The sequence below is a fragment of the Balaenoptera physalus genome (assembly GCF_965194825.1).
Source record: "Balaenoptera physalus genome assembly, chromosome: 17".
NCBI classification, from domain to species: domain Eukaryota; kingdom Metazoa; phylum Chordata; class Mammalia; order Artiodactyla; family Balaenopteridae; genus Balaenoptera; species Balaenoptera physalus.
The window spans coordinates 77,480,011-77,491,902 of record NC_138895.1 but is presented as its reverse complement, the minus strand read 5'-3'; the positions used below and the strand labels follow the sequence as shown (position 1 = coordinate 77,491,902).

The 11,892-nt window shown below is 52.5% G+C and overlaps 1 protein-coding gene across 3 annotated transcripts in view; it reads right to left on the bottom strand.

The window, feature by feature from the left end:
* The window catches only part of CCN4 (cellular communication network factor 4), a 39,045-nt gene that overhangs the window by 11,722 nt on the left and 15,431 nt on the right, over positions 1-11,892 (bottom strand). The window contains exons 2-4 of one of the 3 annotated variants that reach the window (XM_082433849.1): positions 10,286-10,565; positions 3,769-4,029; positions 409-602 (exon numbers count right to left, since the gene is read on the bottom strand). In XM_082433849.1, coding sequence (XP_082289975.1) covers positions 409-602; positions 3,769-4,029; positions 10,286-10,565 — 735 coding nt within the window. The remainder of the gene's footprint in view (positions 1-408; positions 603-3,768; positions 4,030-10,285; positions 10,566-11,892) is intronic. The other 2 variants (XM_082433850.1, XM_082433851.1) reach the window with 2 other exon arrangements.

Genomic DNA, 11,892 nt, shown 5'->3' with positions numbered 1-11,892 from the left:
TGCAAGGAGATTGGCCATGGTCACACGCAGTCAGCAGCAGATGGGCATTTGACTCCAGCAGTCCTGAGTCCCGCTGTCCCCTACCGCCCCGTGTGGCTGTCACGTGAGTGGGGGCTGGCCCAGGAGCAGTCGGTGAGCGGTCCTTGGAATCACCACAGGAGAGCACTTCTGAGGGACCCTGGGATCTCTCCAGAGCCACCTTGATTGTAATAACATGGTCACCACTTCCACTGAGTGAAATTCACAATCCACCAACCCAGTGACACATGTTATCCCAAGAAACTGCTACAACGTGGGCTTAATTATTATACAAGCGGCCGCCCCACAAGCAAGCTCAGGAGCCGGGCTCAAAGCCAGGCTTGTCTGTTACGTCCAAGACACCTGCCCCACCCTGGGAGGTGGACCCACCTTGATGTGTGGCCAGAGGTCCACGTCACACGGCCGCAGGTTGCAGAGGCGGCTCTCCTGCTCAGGCCAGCACTGGGCATTGACGTTGGAGATGCGGGTGGAGACCCCCAGGCCGCAGCTGGTGGAGCAGGGGCTCCAGGGGCTGGTGTAGGCTATGCAGTTCCTGTGCCATGGCTCTATCTCATCCATGACCGCTGCGGATGGGAACCAGATGCCCTGTGAGTTTCCAGTCTCTGTCAGCCCCCAATTCCTGTCGTCACCGCCCTAAGGGCTGGGGTCCCTGAACCTCAGGCAGGAGAGAGGTGGGCTGTCCCTCAGCACAGGAGGGCAAGTTGGCTTCTAACCAGCACAGTTTCCCAGGGAGAGGAGGACCGTTCTGAGCTCCTTATACCTCTCCGGAGGGAGGACCATCTTTAGAGACAGGTGGACCTAAGTTCAATTCCTGCTTGACCACCTAGAGGCTGTGTGATTCTAGACAACTCACTCTGGGCCTCAGGGTCTTCACTAGAACAATAACATCTGCCTTGCAGGGCTGGTACGGCAATAAAAGGGTCCAGATATTGACTGAGTACACATCAGGCATCTGCAAGGTGCTGGGAATAAAAGGTTAAAACACACTGTTCCTGCCCCTGCAGAGATTATGTTATGTGGGGAAGGTCAAAGGGAAGTGCCTGCACTGTAGTACTAGTATTTCATCTGGGCGATGCTGCGGGCATCGTGGTTAAGGGGACACACAGGTTTCAGAGGCAAATGGCCTGGGTTCAGCTCTGAGCACCACCACTTAGTAGCTGGATAGCTTCCAATAAACTAGCTTCCACCTCCGTGTCCCCACCTGTCAGAAGGGTTGACAGTAGCACCTCTCTCCCTCTTGTCCCAGGCTGGGGACAGAAAAGATGGGTTCAGACACGTGACAGCGCTCAAGCTGTCCCTGGCCCTTAGTAAGCCCTCAGTAAATGTGAACTGAACCCCAACTCTTGGCTGGTTCTATCAATGCGTGTATCCTGGCATCCAGAACATGGAAAATGGAGTGAGCTAGAGATGGAGGCAGGTAAAAAGCCAGTAAGACCAAGGAGAGATCTCACAGAAAGATGCAACAAGATACCCAAGAGAAAGATGGGAAGAGGAAGCCAGTCCAACCCAGCACACACATGCATGGAAACCAGAGAGGGGAACGGGCAGAGACGGTAGGTGTGCAGGGGAGACAGATGAATGAATGCAGGAATAAATGAGTACGAGAAGAGGACGGACAAGACAGAAGAAAGAAAGAGGACAGAAGAGAGGAGAGTCCGGGCTGGGATGAGCTGGGGCTGCAAGCAGGGATGGAGAGGGCAGTGGGGAGGGATTTGCTTAGAAGGATGAAAGGGCTTTGGTTTCTGGGTCAGCCACTCGGCAGGGGCTCTGCTTGTGCTCAGTCAGAACAGGGTCGCTAGGCCACACACAATGACACGATGGGCAGACAGCCGCTGCCCTGCACCCTCACCCCGTGACCCTCCTGTGCTCTGCCCTGGGAGGCCTCCTGGGGACAGAATTTCCCCGGACACCTCCTCCATGGGCAGGGGATTGCTGCTTCAGGGGGCTGCTCAGCCCCACGTGGGGCACCCCAAGCCCCATCCAGAGAGGCTGTGCATCCCTGAACTGTAGGGGTGGCAGTACCACCCTCCTTCCTGGTCCAGTCAGACCCCTGGGGGCGGGCAGCCTGGGGACAGGTCTCTATTCTGGCCTTTACACTCCCCTCTCCCCTCGCCTCCCCTCCCCTCCCCTCTCCTGTCCAGTTTGTTCTTCTCTGAAATCCTCCCCCACTTGGCTTCTGAAACCCTCTTTCTCCTGTATCCGTCCTGCCTCTTGGATTCGTCTTCCTCAGCTTCATTCTCTCTCACACCTTACATGGTGGTGTCGCAGGGCCACATCAGTGGTCCTCCATCGAGGCAATTTTGCCCCCCAGGTCACAACTAGCAATGTCTGGAGGTATTTTTGGTTGTCACTACTTGGCTGGAAGGCGCTACTGGCATCTAGTAGGTGGGGGCCAGATGTAAGCCTCCTCCTACAAAGCACAGGACGGTCCCCTCTATAAAGAATGGTCCCGTCCAAAATGCTGTCAGAACCGAGGTCGAGAAACCCTGCTCTACGCAATCTCTCTGAGCAGTCTCACGCACTTACAACTTTAAAAAAAACAACCAGTATCCTCAGAACGCCCAAACTCCATTGCCCTTTCTTCACTCCCTCATGTCCACTTGCCTGGTGGACACTTTCCTTCTAGAAGTGCCCTCATCTGCTGTCTTCCATGTCATCAGACCCTCCTGGTTTTCCCATTACATGCTTGGCTCTCCTTCTCTGTCTCCCCCTTGGTCTCCTCTTCTGTCCTCCCTCAAACATCAGCCCCCCCCACCTCTGCCCCAGGCCGCCCCACACATTACCCCTAGGCCATCAGCAGCTCTAGGCCAGAGACTTCCAGAGGTCCCTCTCTGCCCCATCTCCCTCCTCCAGTGCTTCCCCGCAAGATGCTCCTCTGGATGATCTCATGGGCAGGGCACCCAGCCTCAGCCTCAACCTGTCTCCAGCGAGGGGGCTCTCCTCCCCAGAAGTGCTCCCTGCGTTGTGTCCTAAGTGATGACGAGCCCCGGGAGTCTCTGTACTCCTCTCTCTCCTTCCCCCCACCCGTTGTATTGACGCCGAGCCCTTCAGTCTTACTTGTCCAATTCCTCTTGCATCTGTCCCTTCCTTGACACCTCTGCTCCCACTGCCCCAATTCAGGTCTCCTCAGCCCATATATCCATCCATGCATCCCTCCATCCATTCATCCACCCATATGACGAACATCGATTTGGTACCAGCTGAGTGTCTGGCATTGGCTAGGCTCATGTAAGCTGTGGGTGAAACGAACAGGTCTGTCCCTGTCCTCTGTTTCCGGAGCTTCCTCTGGCCTGGCTTACCTGGCTGAAGTCTCACCTGTCCACCCATCCCCCAGAGTGAGCGGGAAGCCATCCACTCCCTCTCTGCCCTTCCACCTGCTGCTCAAGCCTCATAAGGAACCGCACGTGTCTGCTTCCTTCTTTACGAAGCACTTCCTCCTTTTACGCATGGAGGATCCCATAAGACAGGTGGACAGGTGGTCGTATTTCCATTTTACCAGCGGAGAAATAGGGTCCCGGAGGAGATGTGACTTTCCCAAGGTCACACCGCTCCTGAGTGGTGGACTGGGGACTGGGGGCCGGGGGCTCCTGTCAATCACAGGTGGGCGGTCAGAGCTCCGGGAGGGTCCGACCCCAGGGCCCGCCCTCCCCGCGCCCTCCCCGCGCCCTCCCCGCGCCCTGCGCCCCGTGCCCCGCGCCCTGCGCCCCGCCCCCCGTGCGCAGCACCCACCGAAGGCGCCCGTGTGGCGCGGCGCCGTCTTGCGTGGCCTCCTGGCGTCGTCGTCGCACACCCACTGCTCGCAGCAGCGCCCGGGCACGCTCACCCGCCGGGCGTGGCGGCACCAGACGCGCGGGGGGCGCGCGCGGAGGCAGAGCGGCGTGCAGCCCACCGTGCCGCCCACGCACGTGCAGTTGTACTTGCAGTTGGGCTGGAAGGACTGGCCATTGTTGTAGCGCACGCCGTCCAGCACGCAGCCCACGCCGACCACCTCTGTGGACACAGGCGCCGAGGGTCAGGCAGGTGGGCTCCGGCGGCCCCCCGCAGGGCAGCCCCGCCCCCACTGGACCACGCCCCCCCATGTTCCCGTCGTAGGGGAGGGGCGAAGGCAGAGCAGTGTGAAGCCCCCTGGGAGCGCCAGTTCATTTAACCCGCGGAGAAACCCGCAGTGCCAGTCTGGAGCGGGGTGAGAGGCCGGGACAGGGAGCCGTGTGGCTAGCCCCTTGTCCTATCGCATCAGGTGGCACAAAACCTGGTCCTGACAATTTTCTGCCTCCAGGGTCACAGTTCTGAGCCCAGCAGACGAGACGTAAAGGCAATTCGAACACTTTGAAACAAAGACTCAGTTCATTCATGCAAATTTATAGAGTCGTCTAGGTGTTGGGGATTTAGTAGTGAAGCAAGGAGACAAAAAACCACCACGCCCTCGAAGAGGTTACATTGTAGTGGGGGACAGAGGAAAGACAACGGACCATCTAGAATGCTGATGGGGGCAGTAAAGCAGTTGATGGGATTGGGGAGGGCATGGTTTGCAGATTTAAACAAGGTGGGCAAGCAAAGCCTCACGGAGGTGAGGATGCTTCAGCAAAGATGGGAAGGAGGTGAGGAGGTGAGCTGCCCAGGTCTTGGGGGAGGAGCCTTCCAGGCAGGGAGGGGCTGTAGGCGGGAAGGCCCGAGGTGGGAGCAGCCTGGGATGTGCGAGAGGGCAGGGAAGGGTGAGAGAAAGTCAGGAGGCAGGAGATGAGGTGAGAGGGGGCTTCCCTGGAAGCTCAGCGGAAAATACAAAGCTCTTAGAGCTTAGAACTGAGGCCGGCACACAGTAGGTGCTCAATGAGTAACTGTTGAATCAATGATATGAATTATGTTTCACAAAAACATTCGTGGTGCTGAGTTGAGAACAGACTGATGGGGTACGGGGGGGTGTCAGGAGGCCACACTAGGAATCCAGGTAAGAGGTGGTGGTGCTTGGACCAGGGAGGGACAGCCAGGAGGAGAAGGGCTCAGCTTCTGGGTATATTTGGAAGGACTCGCTGACAGATAGGATGCGAGGATGAGAGGAGAAGCATCAAGAAGGACTCCTAGTTCTGTGTCCTGAGCCTGGAAGGAGAGGGGTGCCCTGTCCTCAGAGGAGCAAGGTTGGGGTGGGTGGACTCAAGTTCTTCACTAGACACGAGATGCCCGGTTGACATCAGAGTGGCCGTGTGGAGCTGGTTCTGCAAGCCTGGAGTTCCAGGAGAGATCTGGGGCTGCTGGGCCCCCACCAGCATTCTCACCCTTGATGTCAGGTCCCCCCCTGAGGGCAGTGTCTGGAAGTGCAAGCAGAGAGCCCAGGGCGGCAAGGGCATTCACCCGAGGAGGGCTGGTCTGCCGAGAGTTCCAGCTTATCTCCTGGATCCACCTGAAGGTGAATCATCATCATCATCATCATCATCATCATCATCATCATCCCTGTATCTAACAGGAGTGAGGGTTCTTGGTTGCCTGACCTGCTTTGTGTTAGGCTTCCTTGCATTGCTGACTTCATCCCATAAGGAAACGATACCACATCATCACCTGCATTTTCACCTACAGCAAACCTGAGTCTCAGCGGTGTTGAATCATGCACCTAAGGTCACAGAGCTCGGCTCAGCAGAGCAGTGAGGGCAGCCTGTGGGAATATTGGAGTGACTGCTGGTTTCCTTGGGAGGTGATTGTGCCGGAGAAGGTACAGAAAGGAAAGGCACCAGCACTTACTGCCCCTCTGATCTGGAGCCAGGCCCCATCTGGTATCTCATGCAGTCCTCGCAGTGACTGCCCTAGGAGAGCTTTGTTTCCTTCCTTTGGCAGAGACGGGAACTGGGGGTGTGGGGTTAGTGCTCGAGGTCACCCAACAGGTGACTGATGGAGCTGCTCCCAAAGCCTGTGGGCTCTGACTCCACCATCCATTTCCTTCCATCAGACACCGGTAAAGGAGGGGAAATAGGAAAACAAAACAAAGCAGAGGAAGCACTGGGTGAATCACTCATCTTTGCGTTCTGAGTCACCCCTAGCGGCGCTCTTTTGCTCCAGGAAGTGTGTGTGTGTGCGTGTGTGTGTGCGCGTGTGTATTGGTGGAGGGGGAGACAGGAGTGCTGAAGCCCGTCTCTGCCCCTCTGTGTGGGAACTTTTGGTGGAGAGGGCAGTGCTGGGTGCCGGGAGCCCTTAGCACAGTGGTTCTCAACACCAGCTGCACGATGGCACCACCAGGGGAGCTCTTTAAAATTTTGATGCCCACACCATGCTCCAGTATATGAGGGTGGACCTGGGTTTCAGTATTCTTATTGTTTTGCCCTTGGTAGCTCCCAGGTGAATCCAGTTTGCAGCCAGGATTGGGAACCTTTGCCTCTAGAAGTTGTTCACGGTCTCCTGGGAGGTTTAGGGGATGGGGACAAGGGATGGATGGTATGTGTGGTGGCTGTGGATTGTCCCATCAGCGGACTCTGGCACCCCTTCCTGATTCGATTTCTTTCTGACTAATTGAAGGACCAGGTCCTGGCTAGATGGGGAAGCTGGCTGAGTTTCCTTCACCATTCAGACTTGCAAGTCCAGGCATGAACTGGTGGGCTTTCATTTTATTGACGGACTTCAAGGAACTCAAGTCACCTTGCTGTGCCATCTGGACCTTTACTCCCCTTGCCCCACCCCTGGAGGACTGTCACCTGCCTGGGAACAGGGACAGTGGGCCATGCCTTGTAACCCCATTGCTGTATTATCACTAACCTGTGTTCACCGTGTGAATGAATCAGTGGATGGATGGATGGATGTCAGGTGGGGTGAAACCTACTCTGTATTGGGCTTCTACCATGTATCAGGCACTCGACATCCTAACCACCCAGAGAGGAAGGCATTATTCATTCATTGCATTTTCCCTGATGAGGAAACTGACACTTAAAAAGGTTAAGCAGCTTTCCTAAAACCATTGTACTAGTTAGTTGCGGCACTGGGGTTCGAACTTAGGTTGTCTAGCTCCAAACACCATGCATGGGTCTTCTATTCCCTCACTCTTCAGATGGGCGACTCTGAGATTGGAACCAGCCCTGCCCCCAAACTCTGAGGATGACCGTGGACAAGGCTAAGGGAACTTCTACAAAGGAAAAGTTGAAGCACATGAGACGTCACCAAGAGCAGCCGACCACATTTTAGGCTTCAGCCTCAACCCCCACGCGAAGCTGATTCGATCAAGCTCCTTAAGTGACGTGCCCAAGGTCACGTAGCCAATAAGTGGCAGAGCCAGGAGGCAAAACCCAAGTCTGTCTGCCTGTAAATTTCATGATCCTTCCAGCAAACCACACTGCCCTCAATCCTGACCCAGCTGCGTTGAATGCAGAGTCATGTTTTGTCCACCAAAATAGCCAAACAGTTTAATTCAGAGGTCACTCTCGGCCCACAGATGTATTTAGTTTGGCCCGTGGAGTGTTTTTAAAAAGAGTTTTGAATGTGTTGCCAACATTTACAAATCGTACACAAATCTGGATTTCTTTCTGGATTCACTTGAAAACTGAGCAGACTGGATCAGACCAAACTCACTTTTCTGCCTGGCCTCAGTGGCCAAAACTTGCATTCACTAGTTTTCCGTAATCCCTGTGATCGTCTCTTTGAGTTATTTGTGCCAGTGTTGCAGCTGCTTGTTTTTATTTCCTTGTCCTGGCTTAATTACACGCACATCTCGAAGGACAGATTTAGCCTGTCCTGGGGATCGTCCATTTGTTGTTGGCCATTTGCTGACAGATTGTGTGTGTGGAGGAACTCTTCTTTCTCTTTCCCCTCTGGCCCCGAAGCCTCTTCCTCTCTAGCGCCTCACACCCTGGACTCTCTTCTTTCTCGCATTAGGGTCTCATGAATTCAGACACTATGGCAGCATTTCCGGGAAGATGTTCAGTAGAACACTGGTGAATTTAGTGTGTGTGTGTGTGTGTGCACATGTATGCATGCTGCGTGTGTATCTGAGTGAGTGTGTGTGGTGGGGTAGGTGGGTGATTGGGTAAAATTCTGCCTGGAAAAACGTGTTCACTGTGCAAATAAGTTCAAAAAGAAAAGTATTCTTATGACAGCTCTCTTTTTGGAATTTGACAATGGATGTGAATGTTTAAAACCTCTGAAAAGTTCTGTTTCACTTATTGAACCTTATTCGTTCCAATGTCTGTAGACCTATATGACCAGAGAACCCTTGGCAAGTGTAGTACTCATTACAGTCTCCTGAAAACCACAGTCTTCTTTTCAAATACGAGGAATGGAAATAGAGACTCATGATGAGAGGGAGCCAAGTGAAGGCAGGAGCTGACATATAAAGAGAGAGGGCTGGGGGTGGATTGGGAAGGTGGGTTTCCAAGCCCCTGGTGGTAAAGGCAGGCAGGATAGGCAGTTCCAGGGTCTGTACAGTCTATGGGTCCATGAGAGAATGTTTATAAAGTTGTGGTGCCTGGCACGTGGTGAGATGTCATTGCAACTTTAGAGAATCGTATAGTCACAATGAATGTCCTTTTAATGACCTTAAAGAACAGCTGTAAAAGGGGAAAGAAATGATGAGACAGTCTCATAGACGTGGAGGGGATTCTACTGCAGGAAAGCTCAGCCTGGTTTCCTTACCTGGGTACAGGGAGAGAGTATATGAGTGACTATATACATTAGCAGTCACTCTCAAACCTGAGTATGAGAATCGCCAAAGGAGCTTGTTAAAGTTGTAGATTCCTATCTCCACTTCCAGAGAATTGGAATGAGTAAGTCTGGGGTGGGGCTCAGGAATAACATTTTTAACCAACACGTCAGATGATTCTATGCAGATGGAATCTGCAAGTTCTCACTGAACAGAATTTTGTGGGGCTAATAATGAGTCTCAGTAAAAGGGGGAAAAAATGGAAAGATGGCAGAATCAATGGTAGTTACTTGGAACGCTAAAGACAGATGACTTGGTATGAAAGTTGAGGCATGAACTGAGGTCAAAAGAGCAGAAAGCACTCATAAGTTAACCATGATTGTTTTGACTTGGAATTTTGTGCATAACCCTCATCAACAACCCACTTCAGGAAATATAATGGGTTAACTGAGGATGAGAGAGTCTGCTGTGTGTGAATATGCAGTGGGGTGTATTAGAATCACAGTTATGGGGAAAGCTTGATTCAGCATTAAGGGAAGAAGGGAGTTCTTGGGTTTATGAGGCTTTGTGTAACTTTTCAGAAGTTAGGCTGCTGCATCATGATGCCTAGTGACCTCTTTTCATCATGCTGGATCAGGTATCTTGAATAAATGCTTAGATGATTCAAGCTAAGTGAATAACAGTCCAGATAGAAGCAGGAGACCAGAAAGTCCCAGAAAGGAGGTCTCTGAGAACAACAAAGGAAATGGTAGAACCCTGTGAAGAGCAAACAAACAACAAACAGCCTCTCCCGCGGCATGGGGCTATTATAAGGACAAAGAGTAAAGAAAAAGCAAAGGCAAATAGAAACCCCAGGAAAAACAAAAGACTTCATAATAAAGGAAATTCAAACAAGTACACTATCTCATGTCACAGTGAAAAACATTTACATAATCCTAATATTGTAAATAGTGGTTTATAACCAAAAATATGACGATGATATTGGAAGATGGGGGAGATGTCAGGTGGTATTAAGGAACTCAGACATTAGCTATCATATAGGATCATTCACAGATTATCCACAATCGATATTTCAAGCCAATCAATATATAACAGAAGACATGTATTGAATATTTGCAACTACCAGAAGAAAGGGCTGAAAGTTAAGAGTGACTGTAGTAACCAGAGGAACATGGGTGGGTGGTAGGAAGGGATGGTTTCAGGCTGCTGGTTTTTATTCTTTCAAGGCTACTAAATGTTTTAAAACCATGTTACTTTAATTTACAATATTACTGAACTATCTGGAGCTCTGCAGGGTCCTGGTGCCCCTGGGAGGTCTTGGGCATCCAGCAAAGAGTTCTACCACTAAGAAAACAGAACCAGGCTTAGGTCTTGACTGGGGATCCCTCTTCCCTGGACTCATCCATGGATGGAGAACAGAGAAGACAGCCAGGTTCTGGATGCCAGAGGAATGCAGCATCCCTCCCTCCTCAGGAAGAGCCCAGCCTCTGGCCTCTAATCATGGCCTGAGCTAGGGGGCGGGGGGTACTTCCTGCAGAACTGGAGCCAGGCCAGAGGAAGGGCAACGGGTGGGGGGCCCTGGGCCCGAGCTGGGGGTGCTGGGGGCTGGCCGGATGGTGCGTGAGGGGTGTCACTTACGTGCACATACTCCTACCGCGTACCTCGGGCTGTCCCCGCTGTAGTCACAGTAGAGGCCCCGGTGGGGGTCACAGACAGCAGCCTCCGTGCAGTTGTCCCCGAGCTGCTGAGCACACATCTTACAGCATTCGCAGCCGTCTGTGACGAGGCTGACCCCCAGCGGGCAGCGGGGCGGGGATGGCGGGCACTCGCACGGCCACTTGCAGAACTGGGGGTGTGCAAGGGTGTCCTCCAGGGGAGCCGGGGTGAAGACCGTGGCCGCGGGAGCTGGAGAGAGGGCCTGCAGGGGAAGGGCAGACATAAAGGGAGCTGCCAGGTAAGGGGTTCAAAGGCCAAAGGTCTGCAGTCACCTTCCCATCTTCATGGTGTTCAAAAGGTTTACGCGAAATTATGTTTCTCTACCATGCTTTTAATAGCCAGACGTCTCCTTTCTCCTCAGTGCAACCATAGGAGGAGCCGGAGTTCAGAGACTGAAGCCAGTTGCCCGAATTCCCCAGCTGGTAGGCCGGGGGGCAGGAAGCAGACTCTGTGTCAGATCTCTGAGCTCCGTGGGTGTTTCCTTCCCTTCTGATCATCCCGAAACCTGGGAGGTCCGTGAGTTGGCCTCGATTAGTGATGAGGGAGCTACAGCTTTGAGTAAATGCCTTCTGATGAGTCACGCTGTGAGGCACGGCCCACACCCCATCGCTCTTTTCAACCGGTTGTTCTTTTCTCTGCGTCCTAAAGATCTACCCTCTCCACTGAGGTTTCAGGTGTACAGCACAGTGATTCAGTTATACATACATACATAGACACACACACATATATGTAAATTCTTTTTCAGATTATATCCCCTTATAGGTTATTACAAGATATTGAGTATAGTTCCCTGTGCTATACAGTAGGTCCTTGTTAGTTACCTATTTTAGACATAGTAGTGTGTATCTGTTAATCCTAAACTCCTAATTTATCCCTCTACCCCCCTTTCCCTTTGGTAGCCATACATTTGTTTTCTATGTCTGTAGGTCTACTTCTGTTTTGTAAGTAAGTTCATTTGTATCTTTTTTTTTCAGATTCCACATAGAAGTGATATGCATATTTAACATTGGGTTTCAGGCAGCTATTTTTATTTTTATTAATTTTCTTCTTCTTCTTCTCCTTCTTCTTCTTCTTCTCCTTCTCCTTCTCCTTCTCCTTCTTCTTCTTCTTCGTCTTCTTCTTCTTCTTCCTCTTCTTCCTCTTCCTCTTCCTCTTCTTCTTCCTCTTCTCCCTCTCCCTCTCCCTCTCCTTCTCCTTCTCCTTCTCCTTCTTCTTCTTCCTCTTCTTCTCCTTCTCCTTCTCCTTCTTCTTTCCCCTCTGAGCCCCAGGAAAGGGCTGCAGTGGGTGGCAGCGGTGTCCAGCCTCATAGTTCCTGCAGCTGGCTTGCTCTGCCTCCGTAGGGAAGGGAGTCATGCTCTTGTTGCTGTTGCAGACCATGCAGAGAGGGGTCTTATTTTGCGCTAAGGGTAACGGACCACCACTCCACCACTTCCCCCACCTGCACTCCTCCCCAGAACGCCGTTCCCATCCCCCAGCCCATATATTCATTATGCTGGCAAATATGATGGACAGGACAACAGGCCAGCGGA